This window comes from Vulpes vulpes, chromosome 1 (genome assembly GCF_048418805.1).
Source record: "Vulpes vulpes isolate BD-2025 chromosome 1, VulVul3, whole genome shotgun sequence".
NCBI lineage: Eukaryota > Metazoa > Chordata > Mammalia > Carnivora > Canidae > Vulpes > Vulpes vulpes.
This window is the reverse complement of record NC_132780.1, coordinates 115,021,380-115,041,723: the sequence shown is the minus strand read 5'-3', so window position 1 is coordinate 115,041,723 and position 20,344 is coordinate 115,021,380. Positions and strand designations below refer to the sequence as shown.

General features: G+C 45.1%; 1 protein-coding gene across 15 annotated transcripts in view; it reads right to left on the bottom strand.

Moving 5' to 3' along the window:
• The window catches only part of BOC (BOC cell adhesion associated, oncogene regulated), a 128,631-nt gene that overhangs the window by 35,680 nt on the left and 72,607 nt on the right, over positions 1–20,344 (bottom strand). For all 15 annotated transcript variants that reach the window (XM_072723218.1, XM_072723249.1, XM_072723231.1 and 12 more), the window contains 2 exons: positions 6,253–6,428; positions 5,317–5,595 (listed from right to left, as the gene is read on the bottom strand). In XM_072723218.1, coding sequence (XP_072579319.1) covers positions 5,317–5,595; positions 6,253–6,349 — 376 coding nt within the window. In that variant the 5' untranslated portion in view covers positions 6,350–6,428. The remainder of the gene's footprint in view (positions 1–5,316; positions 5,596–6,252; positions 6,429–20,344) is intronic.

Below are 20,344 nucleotides of genomic sequence, written 5' to 3'. Positions count from 1 at the left end.
GAATGTATAAAGCCTGGAATTTATAAAGTGCTTCAAAATATTACTATCCCATCATTTGACCCTCAGAAAAACCCCCACAAAACCAACCAAACAAAAAAAACTATGATACTGATGCTATAAATTATCACTGTGCTCATTTCATAGTTCTGGCAATCTGAGGGACTAACTTACCCAGAATCACATCAAGTCCTAAGGGCAGAGTTAAAACTTCAACCCAAGGGTTTTTTTTATTTATTTATTTTTTATTTTTTATTTATTTTTTTTATTTATGATAGTCACACACAGAGAGAGAGAGACAGGCAGAGACACAGGCAGAGGGAGAAGCAGGCTCCATGCACCGGGAGCCCAACGTGGGATTCGATCCCGGGTCTCCAGGATCGCGCCCTGGGCCAAAGGCAGGCGCCAAACCGCTGCGCCACCCAGGGATCCCAAGGGGTTTTTTTAAGTCTTTCTTTCCCCTCCATAATATTAGTTTGTTTCTTCATTTTATTCATGGGTTAAATTCTGTCACCTTCTGACCTTCCTCAGAGTCAGGGTCATGGAGACAACTGGCTAAGGGGAGCTCCTTCCTCTCCTGAGGAAAGAAAACTCGAGAACCATGCTTGATTCTTAGAGCCTAAAGGCCTTAGGGAGGAGTTACAGATCTGGTCTCAATTAAACTAGCATCAGTTTAAGACTTCACATTAGCTTGAGAACTAAAGTTCCCAGCTATAGTACTACCCCATTACCACCTGTTTTATTTCCAATGACAAATGGGACCTAGGGATGATAGGATAATTAGAATAATTTTAAAAAATGGAAAAAAGTTAAAAATGAACAATTATGTAGAAGTTCATTTGAATTATTAGAAGTAAGGGATCAAAAACAGTTTTCACATCGTATGCCAGCTCTGCTAAATTGTGATTCCTTGCTGGGCTGTGTTGAGAACAATTGTAAGGCTGAGTCAGAGTATAGAAAAAAGGAATATGGTGTCCATTGGCAAAGTCTGCTGTTGGTTCAGGTGCAGAGAGTGGGAACATGTGGGCCATGTAGAGTGGTAGGCCTCCTGGTGTAAAGCTTAGAAAAAGGAGTAAGGAAGAAAGGAGATCAAAGTCAAAAGTATTTTGAAAAGCAAGAATTAGACAAGGTGGTCTGAAGTGAGGCATTAGCAGCAAGAGATTTACCACAAATAAAGTTTGGGTTCAATAGGAGAAAAAGTTCTGTGTGGAGGAGAGTGGGATGGACACCTCCACAGAGAGTGAAGACAGCAGTTATCCACATGTGCTCCATTTGACCTGAAGACCAGAAGCCAATGTCCACAGAGAGGGGTGAAGTCCAAGTGTACTCCCAGCCCCCAGCATCTAAATAAAAGAGGTCTGGACCAGGAAAAGTTCTTCTAGAGGCCTCCTTCACACCCTTGAATCCTCAAGCCAGGTCTAACCGCCACCATTGGAAGGTCCCGGTGATCCAGGAGTCCACGAAGACACAGGAGATAGCACCTTGCTAGGTAGGCCAAACAGTGGGTGCTTTGTCTGAAGGTGAACATCTGAGCACACGCAAAAATGGCCAGAGGAAAAGGAAGCCTTAAGTGTTGAGTGTGGGCGGGTGTGTGTGCGTGTGCACAGGCACGCCACGGCCCAGCCTTGCCTCTAAATTCAGACCATGCCTCGGTAATCCCTTCACCACTCAGCCTCCTTCCATCAGCCAACCAGCAAAACACAGCCCCCATTCTGCTCAGGAATGTGCTTTCGGAAACTTAATCTAACTGCTGAGTCTGGGCCAAATCCCCCATGGCATTAGCCCAAAGACAGCACCCCGTTCTGCTGCCTCTCCTGCCTTCCTGCCGCCACTGGCGCCTCCTCCTCTGAGCTGGGGAGGCTGCAGTTCCACTCCATTGCCACAGCCCCTGAGCCAGCTCTCCTCATTTCCAGCACTTCTCCATCCCGCCAGTCAGCTCCAAACATTTCACTTCTGATTCATGTCTCTATGACAAGCCAACAGTTCTTGGCTTTCCAGCAAGATGCACTAGGCTTCTGCACAAGCCACTTCTCTCACTGTGCCTTCTGGGATACAACCAAACCCTCCCCCTTTGTCCTCACTGTCAACTACAGATCCCTTCAAATACCACAGAAAGAAGTGGGCAGGAATTTCTTTTTAAATAAAGGCAAAAAAAAAAAAAAAAAAGGTCTCTCCTCACACATACACATGGACAGAAACTATATATTCAGTAGATCACTACGAAAGTGTGAAATATGGGCATGCCTTATGTTCAGTGAAATAAGTCAGAGAAAGACAGATACCTATGATTTCACTTATAGGTAGAATCAAAAAAACAAAACCAGGGACACCTGGGTGGCTCAGCTATCTTGAAGTAGAAGGTGGGCTCCAACATAAATCTTCTACACTCTATCCTTTCCTGCAAAGAAAAGGTTCAGCCTGCCTCCTGATAAGGCCAAATGAACAGTTATGGAGTTTTCTGGGTCTTCACAGACATGTGCTATTTGCAGATGAGCAACCCTCCTAGATGAGCAGCAAAATCCTTTAAAGGCATGAATGCTACTGAAGGCACTTTAAAAAAAAAAAAAGATTTTATTTATTTATTCACGAGAGACATAGAGAGAGAGAGGCAGAGACACGGGCAGAGGGAGAAGCAGGCTCCATGCAGGGAGCCCAACATGGGACTCAATCCCGGGTCTCCAGGATCCCACCCCAGGCTGAAGGCAGCCCTAAATCGCTGAGCCACGGGGGCTGTAAAAGGCACATCTTACTTGTAATAATGAACCACTGAAAGCAACCTAATGGTCCAGCAATAGAAAAAGGGTTCAGGACATAGTGTAGAGCCACCCAGGGGATATTTCAGGGCCATTGGTAACCGTGATCCTGCTCTGCTTGTGGCTGGGGGCACAGATGACTAGTAAGGGGCATGGGGGGAGCTTGCTAGAGTGATGACTGCCTGGGGTTGGTTATACATGTGAAAGATGAATCAGGTTGTTGACTTATTAGTCCACTTCATATACTTTGCTGAATTATACTCGACAGAAGAAATATGGTCATATGGCCAACAGAAAATGCTTACCACACAATGCTGAGAGGGAGAGAATATGGACAGAAACTATATATTCAGTAGATCACTACGAAAGTGTGAAATATGGGCATGCCTTATGTTCAGTGAAATAAGTCAGAGAAAGACAGATACCTATGATTTCACTTATAGGTAGAATCAAAAAAACAAAACCAGGGACACCTGGGTGGCTCAGCGGTTTGGTGCCTGCCTTTGACCCAGGGCGTGGCCTGGGATAGAGTCCCATATTAGGCTCCCTGCATGGAGCCTGCTTCTCCCTCTGCCTGTGTCTCTGCCCCCCCCCCCCCCCCCCCCCCGTCTCTCATGAATAAAATCTTTAAAAAATAAAAATTAAATTAAATAATAAAAAAACAAAACAAAACCAAGCCCAGACTCACTGATACAGAGAATAGAGTGCTGACTGCCGGAGGGGAGGGGGGAGGGGTGGAAAATGGATGAAGGAGATCAAGAGGGACAAGCTTCCGGTCATAAAGTAAGTCATGGGGATATAATGTACAGCACAGGGAATTCAATCAGTGATAGCGACTGTGTGTGGCGACAGAGGGTAAGCAGACATACCGTGGTGACCATTTCACAATGGAGACAAATGTCAGATCGCTATCTTGTACACCCGAAACTAATACTGTATGTCAACTACACGCTTCAGTCAAAAAAAAAAGAAAAAAAAAAAAGAAAAAAGGAAGTACAGGTATGGATGAAGAGTGGAAGGGTATACACCAAAATGGTAAATGATGGTCATGGGATAATGGTGGGCTGAGGAGAAATGGTATTTTCTATAAATTCTGTACTTTCTATGATTTTTCGTTACAATTTAAAAATAGAAAAGAGGACTATGATGGCAGGAGTGCAGCTCTGACCTCAGCCCTTCTTGTACGATGAGATGATCCCTCCCTACCCTCTACCTTCCCCACTTAAGTGCCAGTACCCTCCTGGCATCCTGCAAGCACAGGTAGAGGGGAGGGCCAGGCTGTGGCCGAAGGCCTGCCTCCCTCACTGAGCATGTGCTCCTGCCACCAAGGAAAATGGCTCCTATTGCATGAGGAGGCTCAGCCTGGCCCCCTGGGGGGACAGCTGAGGACCCACCCCGCCTTCTCCCTTCTGAGAAAAGGGCAGGGCTGCTTGACTGTTTTCCAAGAAAACCAGAACACTGCCAGCAGCGTCTGCTCTGTTCTCTCACAGAGTGAAGTTCCTCCAAGGACCTGGGAACCATGGGGGGAGACGGGGGATCCCCCCTCTTTTCTACTTCCTCATCTCCCACCACTTTCCTCCTGGACTCATGCCTCACACACCCCAGGGACCCCAGTCAACCTTTAAGGAGTATTTCAGAAGTTTGCTGTTAGGCATGACCCCTAACACACATCACTCAGGGGAGTGATGATGATGGTGACATGAAAGTCTGAAGCAAGGCTGTCAGGGGTTAGGGGCCCTGCTAGGTCAGGAGGGAACAAGGCTCCAAGGAAGAAGACATCATTCTTAATATAGTTCCTGGCCGTAGACTCGTATATAAGAACAGATACTGGAGCTGCCCTGCAGCCTTCAGAAGTTTATTTCGTCAGTAGGTCTTGTCTCCCAGATGTACAATGGGTAGAAAACGAGGCAATGTGTGTTTTGCACATAATATATGCAAGTGGTAATTACGTATTAAGGGTATTATAAAGTCTTCTCTGAACATCCTCCTTGGACCAAATTGTACCCCAATCTTGTCCTCTTTTCTGTTCTCTTTACTCTTTGTCACACAGTTTTCTTTTCATTGTGTTCTATTATTTATACCCCAGGCCTTTGGATAATGCTTGCCCCTCAGACAGACAGGAGGCCAAGCATGGGATGGGCAGCTCTGTTTGGACTGCACATGGCCTTGCAAATGCTCTGACCATAACTGCCATGAGGATGGAGTGCAGGGGAGATAGTAAGCAGCTGGCACAATCACACCTAAAGTTAAGGGAAAAGTAGAAAGGCATGGCATGGCCCAGCTCTGGCGCCCACAGAAACAGTTTAAACATGTCGCGTCCCCCTCCTTCTAGATACTCACTCCAGACATGGTCCCTACTTAGAGAGCAGCTTCTAGGGGCACAATGGTCCTCCACCATTGGGGACCGCTAGGCAGCTACCACTCTCTGGTTTGGAATTTCAAATTTGAGGGCCCCCTTTTATGTTAGGACTACTGACATGGGGTAGGAATGGTCTGGGGAAGAGAAAGAATGGGAGAGTCGAAGAGAGAGTGCACTGTAGCAGAAGAGCAAAGGAGCAGCACTCACTGGCTAGTGTCACAGTGGCTGGCACACTGGCCACAGCCCCTGCAGGCATCCGGGCCACACACTGGTACCGTCCCACGGTGTGGTTATTGAGGGCAGTGATGACGAGGGTGCCGCGGGTGATGAGGATGCCCAGGGCATCATCTGAGCCATTCAGCTCTCTCCCATTCAGGCGCCAGGTGGTGTTCATCCATGGGGGTTCCACGACACAGCCCAGGATCACAGTTCCTCCGAGCTTCTGGACGGTGGAAGAAGGCTGGACAGTGACCTGAGGGATCTGGTCTGGAGGAAGAACAGCGACATAGCAATGAACAAACAACCCCCATGAGAGCAGTACATGAGCACCCACACGGCCTTCCAGAGCTGAGCAATCCAGAGGGGTCGATCTTTTTCTGAAGAACACTACTGTCCTTGGGTCCATTCCCCAGCGTGTACTTGTTCTCAGAAGGCAGACTGGAGTGGCAGCAAGGTGTAAAGGCAAGAGCTCGAGCACTGGAGTTGGACAGGACTGGGCCCAAACCCCAGTTCCACTGCTTCTGAGCCATGTCACTTGAGCCTTTTTGTCTCTTACCTATAAAATGGGGCTAATGATACTTGCCTCCGAGGGCTGCTGTGAAGCTTACAAACAATGCATGTCAACTGCCAGCCATAATCTCATATAGTAAGTGCTCAATTAAAGGCAGTCATTACTATTCCTCCTCCTCTGGTATATATTTGAAATACTAAAATACAACCACTATGAGGCTGCCAAGATGATTTCTTATCTTATATTATTGGATGTATCCCTGAAGGCCAATGGGAATGAATTATTCTTTGAAATCCAGGAAAAGGCAGGCCTTTTTAAAGGGTTACTACTGAATGTGTAATGCTTCCATTTGACATGGGCAGCAAAGTGTTTTATAAGAGGGGCAGGCTGAGAAAGGGAAAGAAAGCACTCACTCAAGTCAGCAAAGCAGCCTGCTGTAGCCAAGAGGAGGCAAGCGAGGATGACCTCACGCCTTTTTTCTCTCTGAGTCGTCATCATCCCATGCAGCATGGTGTCACCAAGGGTCCAAGCCAACGTCCCATAAGCCACTGGAGTCACTCCAAGAGGTACTACAATCCCCCACACCACTCTGTTGTGAGAAAGAGAGAAATGGCCCTGGTGGTGAGTGAGGCTGCCTGTCATAGGGCCTGGCTCTGTCCCTTCACCCCCTGCCTCTACTGCACATGCTGGCAACATTCAAGATGTCAACCTGAACAGTGGCTGGAAAGCCAAAGAATACTCTCATGTCATTTCTCATCTAAAAGAGGCTTCTTTTAAGTAGTTCCCTTGAGCTAGCAGGGGATTTTACTGTGGTATGAGAGCCAGAGCCTTGCCCCATGTACTGGCAGCAACCAGGGCCTGTTAGAGGGCCTGGGACCTGCAGCCAAGGCCAGGCCAGGGTCCAGGCAGTGAGCATCTCACACATTGCTGGGAAGGATGACCTCATCTTTATCACTGGCTTGCAGGAGGCCAGATGTCCATGGCCACATGGCATGCCATGTCACTAGTACCAGGCTATTGTAGACATCACCGTCATGTGTGTAATGCATGCTGAACCCCTTGTTTAGGCAATGTTACTAGTGAATCCTAAGGTCACAGAGATTCCAAGATCTTTTCAAATCTCTGTACTTTTAACCATAATAGAAGCCTCTTCACATTTTTTTTTTCTATAAGTGCTCTGCACCTGGTGGGAGCTTAACAGAATTAGAATCAGGGTGATGTAGAATAGTGAGGCATCCCAAAGGTGGCTCAGAGGTTGGGCGTTTGCCTTCAGCTCAGAGTGTGATCCTGGAGTCCCGGGATCGAGTCCCAGGTCAGGCTCCCCGCATGGAGCTTGCTTCTCTCTCTGCCTGTGTCTCTGCCTCTCTCTCTGTATCTCTCATAAATAAGTAAATAAAATCTTAAGAAAAAAAAAAAAAAAAAAAAGAACAGTGAGGCCTTTTAACAGTGAGTTCTAGAGGAAAATTTCATTAACAGATTTATAAACTAATTCCAAAAGCAAGTTTTGGTGTCCTCTCAATTTTCCAGATACTTGTTTTAATTCCCTACTTTCCCCCAAAGAAGTAACGTATTTATCTAGAACACTGCACGAGTTACCAATTTGAAAGATTCTAGGGAATGTGACCACAACAAGCTTCAGTTTCCCCAACTCTAAGAAAATTGCTGACACCTGTTTTGTCCCTGCCCCAAGAAAGGAAAGGAAAGGGAAGGGAAGTAGGAAGCACGAAGGCAAGAAATGAACATAAAGTAATAAAAGTAATAAAGGGCAAAAAGACAAGCAGACAGAGAGGACAGGGCTGTTTCTTATCTGAGCACAGGGTGGCTGCAGAGGTGTTTTGGTTGTAAAGTCCACAAAGGTTTTACTGAGGAAATTCAGCCCAGACCCCCTCCTGCTTAACGAGGACCAGCCAAACAATTACTGTTACTTCTGCACCCTTGGTAATTTATAGGATTCAAAATGGAAACAGACCCCACTTTTGCTGCCAGCCACCAACTCGCTTTTATAAGCAAACAGGAGCAAAGAATGTATCTGGGAAGGGAAAGGGAGTGAGAAGAAGCAGGTATCTAAAGGGGGAGAAAGGAGTTAACTCCTTCACCCCCACAACAGAGTTGTAAGCAGATACCATTTAATGACCCCAAAGCAGGTCACATGAAGTCTCATTCACAAAATGCAGGACTAGGACAAATACAGAGAGGAAGGGACATCACTGTAGCTACGATGCATCTTATTTAGCAGCTGGGAAGTTAGAGTTGCTTCCTGGGCCAAGTTACCTAGTGAGCTTTGTCTAGAAAGAGAATTCCAAAGACACACATTTCTGAGAATTCTGTTATAATGGTAAAATAGACGACTAAGGCTTAACTGGAATTCCTACAAACAGTGGAACTTTGTCCCACTGTGAAACGAATGAGGTACAATTTCAAAGTTGGGTGAAGGCAACAGTAAAGTCTGTTATTTTTCTTGGCAATGCAAAGTATGTCTAGATCCTTATTTTCTATGCATTTTCTCAGAAAAAGAGGAGAAATGAAGAAAAAAAATAAAAAACAGAGTGGAGAATAAATTCCTGACATGAATTCCTCATTGAGGCCTAGGTACTTGCTATTTTTAAGGGTTATTTGGATAAGAAAAAGAAAAGAAAATGCATCTGAGAAATTTAACTGCTGACATACATGCTCCCACTGAAATAATCTCTACCAAGCAGACATTTTTGAGACTTTCCAAAAACAACAACAGAATACACTTCTGGGGTTGATACCAGTGAGAAATTATAGCCTCGGAGTATTTATTTTGTGAGAAAATTACAAACAACTGAGAATCCATAAGCAGCAGGAGGCAGGCAGCTCCACCTTCTCCCAAGAGGACTGGCTGGAGCACAGGAGGCCACATCTCCTCCCTGGTCAGCCAGGGCACTGCAGCTGTCTTGGAAAGAAAGGGAAGCCTTCATGGTCTTAAACACAAAACACACCCTTTGGATATCCTATGGCCAATAACCAAGATGGATGAAATAGAAGAACATGGGATCTAGCAGGTACCATACAGAGACTTATTTCTGAGAAACCATTCTAGCATTCTTTCAGTGATTAAAAAAAAAAAAAAAAAAAGATCTGACAAAGCTTTTAGTTCCATTGCTTGAAATATTATAAAAGAAATATTTCTGACCCCAAGTTATTATTATTTTTTTGCAAGTTTTCAATTCTGTAGAGTAAGATTCGCTTTCCCCAAAGGTCTTTGAAGGCAGAGAGGTTTTGCTCATAGGAGGTGATGCCAAGTGGCTTTGGGAAGGGGTAGGGGCGAGTGCTGGCAGCCCCCTGGCCTCAAGAAACAGGGTAGCACTCCTGCTCAGAAGAGTGGCATCGTGGGAAATCTCTGGGACACAAGTGAATTTAGTTCTCAAAGGGCTGAATATATGAGTTTAAATGGACTTAGGAGAAGAGTTTAAGAAAGGTCATTTTTACTTAAGAAGTTGTACTTTTACCCACAGACCTAATTAAAAAGAAAGATTTTAAATTAGGAGGGACCTCAGAGAAAATAAAATAATAGCTTAGGATAACACCTATGGGTATCGAATGTTATAAATGAGGAAAGCAAGGAGCAGAGAGACTAAGTGATCTGCAGAAGGTCTCCTGGCTAATTAAGAGAGATTAGGGCTCCAAGTCAGGTCTTCTGACTCCTCATCCCGGCCTTTCTCTACTTTCCAATACTGCCTCCCAGCAAACCATTTCTGAAGTCATATTCACCAAGTGCTTAGAACTACTGTTAGGATTAAGTTTGGAATATTTTTTAATCTATTTTCTGAGGCACAAAAATAATGTAACTTTCTCTGAGGTTGCCAGGTGGTGCAGCGAATTGTCTGCCTCCTGGTTTCTGCTCAAGATCTCAGGGTCCTGAGGCTGCGCCCTGTGTCAAGCTCTGCGCTCGGCGGGGAGTCTGCTGGTCTCCCTCTCTCTGTGCCATCCTTGCTCGCACTCATGCACGTGCACTTTCTCTCAAATATATATATATATATATATACATATATATATATTTAAAAATAGAGTACCTTTCTCTTTGGTTTTCTTCATTCTTTTACCATTTACGTTCAAATCTAGGATAATCTTACTGCTCTACACACGATCCCCTTCAGTAGAACCTTCTGCAATGGTGAAAATACATTTGTACCATCAGCGCCAGTCACTGGCCACCGGTGGCTACCAGATACTTGAAGTGTGGCTAATGCCACCGAGGAACTAGATTGTTAATGTATCCACACCGGGCAACGCAGTTCTACACCAATACGTGGAACATCTACCCAGACCACCCTGATGTCAAATAGGAGAGAGTAACAAAACTTCGAAGTTAACTATGAGCCATGCTGTGGCTTATGCCTTAACCAGATGTTGTATGTTGTGATTTCACTATTACCAGGTAGAAAAAATATTCCTGTGACCTACCGTCGAAGGCCCGATGCAAGGCCCCGTATCATAGGATGCGTTCGGGCAGCCCGGGGGGCTCAGTGGTTTAGCGCGATCCTGGGGTACCCCGGATCAAGTGCCTCCCTGGAGCTTGCTTCTCCCTCTGCCTGGGTCTCTGCCTCTCTCCCTGTGTGGGTCTCTCATGAATAAATAAATTAAATCTTAAAAAAAAAAAAATGCATCCCACCCCTAGGAATGTTCAGTCATCGAGCGCTCGGCAAACGCCCACGAGCTCACTTCCCAACATCCTCCGCAGCTGGCGGCGTCATGTGACTAGCGCTGGCCAATCAAGCGCAGGCAGCCCTGTCACGTGTCAGCTCCAGGCTCCCTATGCTAAGAGCTGGGAACCAGAGCGCGGCTCCCGCTTCTCCTGTCCCCAGTCCTGGGGCGCGTGTCCCGTGTTTCCGCAGGCGCAGGGACGAGGTGGAAGTCAAGGCGATCCAGGGCAGGGGAAGAAATAAACCGTTGTTGCCCAAAACCACTGAAACGTGGGCGATTCCTCTCCTGTAAGGACTTCAGCATTCTTGACTTTAAGACCTTAGCGGATCAGATCAGTGATTCAGTCGCAAGTGGGAAGTGGCAAGTGAGAGCAGAGGGAGGGGCGCGTTTTCAATATGGGGTCTGCAGGAAGGGCTTTCTGGATAAAGGGTTTGGATGGCCTCTTGGGATATGCGTCCATAAGTAGGTGAGGGCAGGGCTGGTGGGGAGGGTGGCGCATCAAGCAGCTTGGCTGTTAGAGGTTTATCTTGAACGGTGGTCTGCAAACTTCTCATTTCCGCCCCCCCCTTTTTAAAAAATTCATTTAAATTCAATTAACATATAATGTATTATTGGCTAGAGAGGTAGAGCTCAGGGATTCATCAGTCTTCCATGATTCCCAGTGCTCATCACATCACTCCAGTTACCCAATCCCCTGCCCCCTCCCCTCCAGCGACCCTCAGTTTGTTTCCTATGATTAAGAGTCCTTATGGTTTGTCTCCTCCCTCTCCGGTTTTGTCTTAATTTTTTCCTCTCTTCCCGTATGATCCTGTTTTGATCTTGCTTTCTTATGACTAAAATTTCCTGAGCCAATATCCCCAACACATTCACGGCAATTCCTAAATTAAATGCATGGGCTGCCGAACTAAAATTTAAAAAGAGTAGGTAAAAGTGAAACCATGTTTTGATGACATGATAATCATGACTGTTTTAGAATATAATTAAAGCTAATACCTTAAGACAGAAAGACTGGTTAGGGTTAGGTGCACCAGTAAGGATATGGATGTAACCTCTTTCAAACGGTCTGCTGGAATGTTGATTATTTTGTTTACTTCTCATCAGATGGGATTCCATGAGCGTTGTTTTTATATTTTCTTATGTGACTTGAAGAGAGTCAGCTCTGCTGTTTTCTTCCTGTTAGCATGTGCTTGGATACTGCATACTCTTCTTCAGCTCCCATTTCTTTACAGCAATCTCTTTAAGCCACTCGTCCTTTTGTGAGCATTAATTTTTAAAAGTAAATTATATAATCTGTAAATCCACTTAACAGAGAACAGGAAAACTGGGGAATGAATAAGCAAGTGAGTTCCCTGCGGTCACGCGGAAGAGATCTCTTGCCATTGTTGGGACACATCGCTTTGTCATATACAGACCGAAGGTACCACTGTCAACCCTAATATTAAATACCAGGAAAGCTGAATTTTTTCCTATCCCTTTTTAAGACAGAAATTAACCTTAAGAGCCATCTCTAATATTTTCTTCTAGTATTCCAGTGGCATTTCTTATATTTTCCCTGTAGAGCTTGTGCCCCATTTTGAAGACTTCTAGAAGAATGAAAAGTGGCAAGGTAAGAAACTGAGACTGGGTCATGCTGTGGAAGACTAGGGAAAAGAGTCTGAAATGACCACCACAGACAGCGGAACCACTGATGGTTTTTGAAAAGGGAATATATAATCAAAGTGGCATTTGCCCAACCTGGGCTTCTTATTCACTGAACCCAAAATTTATAACAAGTTGCTAACCAACATGGACAGAGCCTATTTCCACCCAGGTAGGTGAACTCCTTTACCATCCATGGATGGGGAAAGGCATCTAGACACAGCATGTAGGCTCTGGGGAAGAATCCCCCATAGAGAGAAGCCACCTCTGCTTTCTGAGTAAAGGGAAGATGTGGTCCCTTGATTTGCCCATTGAACAAATCTAATCCTCTCTCACCTCCACCACTTGAGGAAAAAGTTACTGAGGAGTCACATTTGTCACATAAATCCCTTCCTTAAATTTCTCTTTAAGGAAATTTAAAAATCTAGCCATGAAGGGCAGTGTGTGTGTGTGTGGGGGGGGGGGGGACAAACCTTAAGGGAAAAGGAAAATCACTTTCTTTCTTATACACTCCCTTCTCAATTCCCCCACCCTATTCCATATAAATTCAATTTGACAACCCTGCTAATTGGATAAACGCAGCTCCTAGAAAGCCATTCCCTTTTCTTTTTTTTTTTTTGTTTTTGGAGGGCTCAAAACAGGGTGATTGTGCTGTTCTTTAACACGAATTCCATCTGCTTTATTTCTCTCTCTCCATTCACCACTCCTCTTGAATATTTATGAGGCTTTCCCTCCTCACAGATCCACTTTCCACCCCACCTCCATCCACCTTCCTCTCTCAGCTTCCCCATATCCACCCTCTGCCTCCAGCCTCCTCTCCCTTCTCTCAGAGCCGGACAAAAACCTTCCAAATGCACCCCCCTCCCCTGCTTTAGATAAACACAGGCAGTGTCAAGTGTGAGGGGTAGGGGGAGACAGGAGGGGGTTCAACTGCCAGTCAAGCCCCCCCCGCCTTCAATGAGGCCCAGGGGCCCACCCTAATCTGCTGCATGCTTGCCATATGGGGGCTGTGTTGCCCTGGGAAACACTAACAGGCAGAACGGAGCTTAATAGAGTCCATATTCATTGTAATGCAGTGAAATGGCTCAAGGCACCACTGCCCCTTCGGTCCAGTTTCATTCTTCTGCTTTCCTCTTTCTTTCTGGTTTTCCTCCCTTTTTCTTTCTTTCTTCCTTTCAAAAGGAAAGGGTCCCCAGAGAGCTCTAACCTGGAGATGCCTGAGCTGGCAGGAAGGCTGGGCTCTGGGGTTAGGAAGGACAGTGCTGGGGTAGGGGCTGGAGGTGGTGGGGAGAGGTGAGAAGTGAGGGCTTCAAGGGAAGCCAGCTGGGGAGAAGGGTACAGTACCTGCAAAGGGACATACTGTACATGTGCAGGTGTGCACAGGCTTGAATCTGTGCACGTGTGGAAGAGAGCATGGTGGAGTAGATATGACCTGTCAAGGCCTTGGAACAACAGAAAATTTCGTATTTTAATCAGTTCTCTAAGCCTAGTATCCCAACACAACCCCCAATCCCAGTCAAGTCAAGGTCATTTTAAAGCCAGTGCCACCTAATTCCCTCAGGTGTCAGGCCCTTGGCCAATTCCCAGCTCTTCACAATTACCTTGAAAAGTCACAGGTGGTGCAATGGTATGAAACCACTTCAAAAATCTCTATAGGGGCAGAAGACCCACCAGCCTGCCACATTGGGGCCTATTTCCTCCTCTGGCAGGCTGGCATTGAGGAAGAGGGGACAGTTGTAGTTTGCCACAGCCAAACTAGGGCATGTGGGGCCCACTGCATGGACGGAGTGGGCTTTCTAGAGATTAGGCCTTGTCATAAGTATATGTGCTGGAAATGAGACTTGGGGCTTCCAGACACCTTGGGGATCCCAGAGGATCCCAGAGGCCTTCCCCAAGGCCTAAAAGTTGGGCAGAGAATGTAGGAGGGGAAAAGAGTACATTCCTCCCAAGTTCTCAGAAAAAATAAAATTGGTACCCAGAATACAAGTCCTCAAAGAATAAATCCCTATGACTGTCATATCAGTTTCATAAGTTATAAAACAAAGCTATTTGTTCTGTGACTGTAAAAGTCACAAATTTAAAATCAAGATAGAAAATAAAAGCAAACCAAAGCAATTAAAGCTTTCATGTACTCTCCTACACCTAACACGTTAATCCCAAGGTGTCTGGCATGTGGAAAAAGACCAGTAAATGGTTGCTAAAAGAATGAAACCTGTATGTGCTCCTATAGTTTTACCACTACCGACCAAGAACTTGAAACTCTTTACCCAACGGACTACAGTCAGGGTTCAGATGGGTGACATTACTTTAGCAGAAGCATAATGCTGCTGGTAAAGATACAGCAATGCCTCTGCCATAGTGATGCCAGGATCTGTTACAAGGCCTTTTTGTTACTCACATCAGCCAATGCCGAAGTCAGATAAAACTTCTCAAAGCAAGGCAGATACTGGTGCTTGGTGTGGTTTACTTTTGCCCTCCAAACTTGATATCTTCCACTTGCCTTGCTCTTTCCCACTAATATGCATCCAAAATCTGTGGTTTTCTGAGCTCCACCCATGGGAGACCAACTATAGGGAAGTATACAAAAGTTCTTAGAAGTTTTCTTTACTTCTGTTATCTTGATTTTAAGGCTCTATTACCCAGCAACACTACAGGAAATGTACAGTGGGTATTTTAAGAGCTAGGTAGGATTTCAATTCCTAGTTGGAAAACCTAAATAGCATTTGGTTATCTGAAATGCTACCCAGAAGCCAGCCTCAGCATTAAATCCATTTACATCCATTAGAGACCCATTAAAGGGAATAATACTTTTCTGAGGACTCCAAACCAGAGATGAAGACACACAACTGAGCAGGGTTGTACAGGACTCAGAGCACTTATCCTCCCTTTAGAAGAAGCCTGTCCCTCCAACTTCATTTTTTCTATAAGGTCTTTCTCCCAGTTGTTTGACCCCAGCATTCTCCAGGTGTTTCAGAGAAGTGCTCCACAAGAGAGTGAATGGGGACGCCCGGTGCTTCACTGCCAGCCAGTCCTGAAGCACTCTGGGAGCTCAGCAGAGAAGTCAAGCTCTTCCCAGGCTTCCCCGCAATGAGCACTTTGGTCAGTCATCTTACCACTGATGTGCCTAATGTGGTTAATAGCCAACTCAAGGAAAGTAAGGACAGCTTCTCTGGTCTTGAACAAATACTTGCCTTTCATTTCAATGCTCAGAGGACACTCGCTAATGATGTATTTATACAAACACGTACTCAAATTCACCTACTCCTCTGGTCTTGCCTAAATATGATCAGTCATAAGGACTCAGAGAAGGCAGAGAAGCACAATGCAAGCCCCATGTCACTTACAGTTTTCTAGTGGCCACAACTTAAAATCAAGTGAAAATAATTTTAACATCGATCAACACAATATATCAAAAATAACATAATTTAATTATAATTAATATAAAAATTATTAACAAGGTGTTTTATATTTTGTTTCATACTAAATCTTCTCAATCTAGTGTGTATTTTGTATTTACTACACATCCCAATTCAGACCGACCACATTTCAGACACTCAACAGTCACACGTACTAGTGGCCACTACTGCTGGCCACCGTGGGTCTAGAGCCCTCAGGTGGCTCCCTGACCCACTCCTCTCCCCATACAATCCACCTCCACATTGTCACCTACCTTCCTTCTAGAACATCAAGCTCAACCAATCAGTAAAGATAAGTGGGCAGCCACCACCTATTGAATAAACATCTCCTCCAGGCCATAATTCATAATACATATAATTTGTTTTTTTTTAAAGATTTTATTTATTTATTCATGAGATACACACACACACACACACACACACACACACACACACACACAGAGGGTGGGGGGCAGAGGGAAAAGCAGGCTCCATGCAGGGAGCCCGATGTGGGACTCAATCCCGGGTCTCCAGGATCACACCCCGAGCTGATGGCAGCACTAAACCACTAAGCCCCCGGGGCTGCCCAATACATCTAATTTGATATAAGCCTCTCAGTGGTCCTGTGAGTAAACCACACCAAGCACCAGTATCTGCCTTGCTTTGAGAAGTTTTATCTGACTTCAGCATTGGCTGATGTGGGTAACAAAAAGGCCTTGTAACAGATCCTGGCATCACTATAGTAGGGATATTGCTGTACCTTTACCAGCAGCATTATGCCTCTGCTAAAGTACTGTCACCCATCTGAACCCTGACTGTAGTTGTCAGTTGGGTAAAGAGTTTCAAGTTCTTGGTCGGCAGTGGTAAAACTATAGGAGCATTATATATGTTTCATTCATTTATATACACTTGCACTGTGTTTCTCTGGCTGCTTTGAGTCCCTATGACTGATCATATTTAGGAAAGACCAGAGGAGTAGGTGAATTTGAGCATGTATTTGTATAAGCAGATCATTAGTGTCCTCTGAGCAGTGAAACGAAAGGCAAGTATTTGTTCAAGACCAGAGAAGCTGTCCCCACTTTCCTTGGGTTGGCCGTTCTAGCTCTTAACCACATCACACACATCAAGTGGTAAAATGATTGACCAGAGTGCTCATATAATATGATCAACACATTTTATAAATGAAGAAATTAAAGCTCAGAGTGATTAAATATTTTGTCCAAGATTACACAGATGGTAAATCACAGTTGGGATTTGAACAGCTTCTAACTCAAAATTTTTTGGTTCTTTTCACTCTACTGCTTTAAAGAAATTATAGCATAATAATTGATGGATTGTTAGGCAGCCATTAAAAATGATAATTATAAAGATCAAGTAGTAACATGAAAAATATGTAAAAGGAGTTAAAAAAAAAAAACATAGATCTCATTTTGTAAAAAGCATGTAAGCAGTTAGCTGAGGCCTAGAAAGGAACAGGAAACAAAAGCAGCTGATTTGAAAACGTGAAGGAAGTAGGGGTGATTTTTTTTCCCTTTTGAGGTTGGTTAAAAACAAGCAAATGAGCTAACAGACCCACCTTCCACAGCTCCCCAACTGAGTATGATTAAATACGGTCCAAACTCCTTCACACAACCTTCCAGGTCCCTTATAATTGGGCTGTAGGTGACCTTTCTCAGGTCTTCCTCCTGCAAGTTCTAAAATCTGGGCAAGCTGCATTTTTCACCCTTACTTCTGCCAGAACCATCTCCCCTTTCTCCCTTCATTCCACCAGAGGAACTCTCATAATTACCCTTCAGAGCTTACCTCAAGGTGACTATTCCTCATCCGTTTCCCCAGGGCTTTTGCACATCTACTGTAACATTTCCACAAGAATTTGTGTATTTGATCCTGTGTGTGTCTGTGATGGGTCTCTGATCTCTACCCTCCCACCCTAGACTGTAAACTTCCTGAAGGCAAGGCTGTGTTGACTTTATCTTGGTAACCCTAGCATCTAGAAAAGCCTTGGTGCAACACAGGGGATCAGTCAATGTTTGCCAAACTGAAGGGTTTGTTCAGATTAGAAATTTGAGATTGAGCAGAAATGTTCATCTAGCCCTGGACCTATAGGAGGAATGCACGGAGAAAGACTCACAGTTACTGGGGGCGGAACCAAGGGGTTTTTCTAGGGGCAAAGGACTACAGCCATGGCCTTTATTTTTCAAAACCAGATGGCCCTTAGATCATTGTAGGCAGCCCTGGGAGGGCGGGCCAAGCTGTCTGACAGAAGTCAGTGCCTCTGCAGATGCTCCTGCGGCTTGGAGCTTCATTCAAGGACATTCTTTGTTTTCCTTATCTCTCTTCCCAAAACAAACACCCTACTAAGCTTGAGACTTGGGCTTCCTGCAGCCACTGAACTGTAAGGAAGGTAATCTAGGAAGATACGAGAGTAGGTATTATATGGCATCAATATGACCCTAAGTGTGAGGCCAGGGTGGAAGGAAAGAGGCATGGGAGAAGGATGGCTGGGAAGTGGAAGAGATGCAAGAAAGGCCGCTACATATGCTAAGTTCCCACTCTTGGCCAAGCCCGGAGCTTTGGGGTTCATGTGCCCCATCACTTTTAATTTTCACAAACCAGGAAGTGTTATTGTCCCTGAGAGGTTATCAAAACCCTCTCTATGCTTTATCACATAAGGATTTTAGGAGGCATCTCAAGGTTTTATTATAGACTTGCCTTTTTGCTAAGTGACAGTGTTGGAACTCTGCAGGATCAAGTACTGAAAAATCATAAGCCTTGGGGTTTAGACATGAGCTCTGCTGCTTCTACCCCTGGTAAAGTAGGCAGCTTTGGGTAAATTAATCTCTGAGTCTCAGTCTACTCTCTGTGAAAATTAAATTGATAATACCTCATTTGCTGACCTGCTAAAGAGAGCTAATGCAGTTGATGTGAGAACAGCCTGGCACACGGCAATCAGGCAATAACTGGGGGGACAGGTGTCATGGAAGCCATTGACTGGAGGTCTAATTTCATACAGTGGCACTGCCACTGAGTGGACTCTGAGATTCATGTACTTTAAGACTTCAAGATGTTGCATTTTAAGAACTCCTGACACATGTGATACCATCTCTTTGCTTGTTCCTTCCATGCTGTAAAAAATTAAGTGAAGGCCTGATTTGCTGTATAACACACATGCATCAGAATTGAGAAACAGTCTTTGTTGAAGAAAAAAGAAAACAGTAATACCTACATTCTCAACAGTGTTTTACAGAACTTCATAATAGCTCTGTGGGATAAGAGATCCACAGAGAGTGCTATAGTATTCCCAAGTTTCCACCAAGACTTGGTTTCTAGCCTCTTACTCTCTACCCAACACTAATCCATATTTACATCACTTAAGCTAATAACTTCTCCCACCACCTCTCCCTCACCCTGTTTATGCCCTCTCTCTGCACTCTCTTGATGATGATAATGACGATAATGATCCTAATTTCTCCGTAGTGTCTCTACATGTTCAGAGAGAAAAGGGAAGAGATCCCCATCAGACAATAGGCCATTTGGGACAAGAAGTTATGAAGAAGATGTGTTTATAGAGAAGAAAACATTCCCCTGATCCCTCTGACCCCTACTCCCAGCCCAGCCCCAGAAAGGAGCTCACCTCTGACCCTGTCAGTAAAGGAACAAAGCCACCTGCTTCTATCCACCTACCTGCTTCTAATTACAGCCTATGGTCAGGGCTATATCCACACAAGTAAACAATGAAGTAAAATGGTAACATAGTGACTGGAAAGGAAACAGGAGCATCCACTCCCAAACCTTCTGGTGGTCGTGGTTGACAAGAGCCCGTGTAAGAGGAATTAGAGTCTGGATAGACAGCGGGGATAGGGTATATAAACAAACCTGCCTTAGGACCTGAACAGCACTTAAAGCAGATCTTAACAGCTTAGTGTCCTATCTCCTAGGACAAAGGAAAAATGATCCCGTTTAAGTGATGAGTATGTAAACATAAACCTTATTACCTATTTTAAGCAGTCTCAGGGGGAAGGCTGGGACTCAATTCTATCGGGAAGTAGCCACTGAAAGCAATGGAGCCCTGAGAAGAATGGGAAGTATAATGCCTGGAAGTACACCAGAGAGCAAGCACTGCTCAGTCTCAACGTACACGGAACCACAGAAATAGCTTCTTCCCCAAATCATCCAGAAAGGGATCAGGCTTTGCCTCAGAAGTACAGGAAGACAAACAGGGGCAATCTAACCCACTTAGTGTTCCTGCGGAGAGGAGCACGTAGCATAGCTGGCAACCCCAGGTACATGATCGAAGCACAGGGCCCTGAGGTGGACAAGGGGCAGTATTCGGGTCAGTTCAGCAAACCCACACTGAGTAGCCCCCAGGTACCACACACTGGCAGAGGGTGCAGCCTCCCATCCTTGAAGAGCTTGGAACCGAGTCAACTTTCTGCTTTGACAGCATCTTTCTATTATACCAAAATTTAAATGCATCACGGCTTCAGGGAAGGAGCAAAGATAAACCACAGATTTTACTAAGTACAGGCAAGGAACCAGAGGCCTTAGGAGATTGATATATGTGTCACACACTTGAGCATGCACGCACGCGCACACACACACACTCTCAGGCCCTGCTCAGCACAGAAGGCTATTCCTCCAATGCAGCCCCTTTCACGAGTCCTAAAAGAACTCTCCTTTCTATCTAGGTTCATCTGCAACATAGTCCTAGAATCAAAGTACATCAGTAAAGGCAGGAAAGAGGCTTGGAGCTAACAGAGGCCAATGAGGATCTCTTAAGTCTCAGCTTTATCGCTGTCACTTT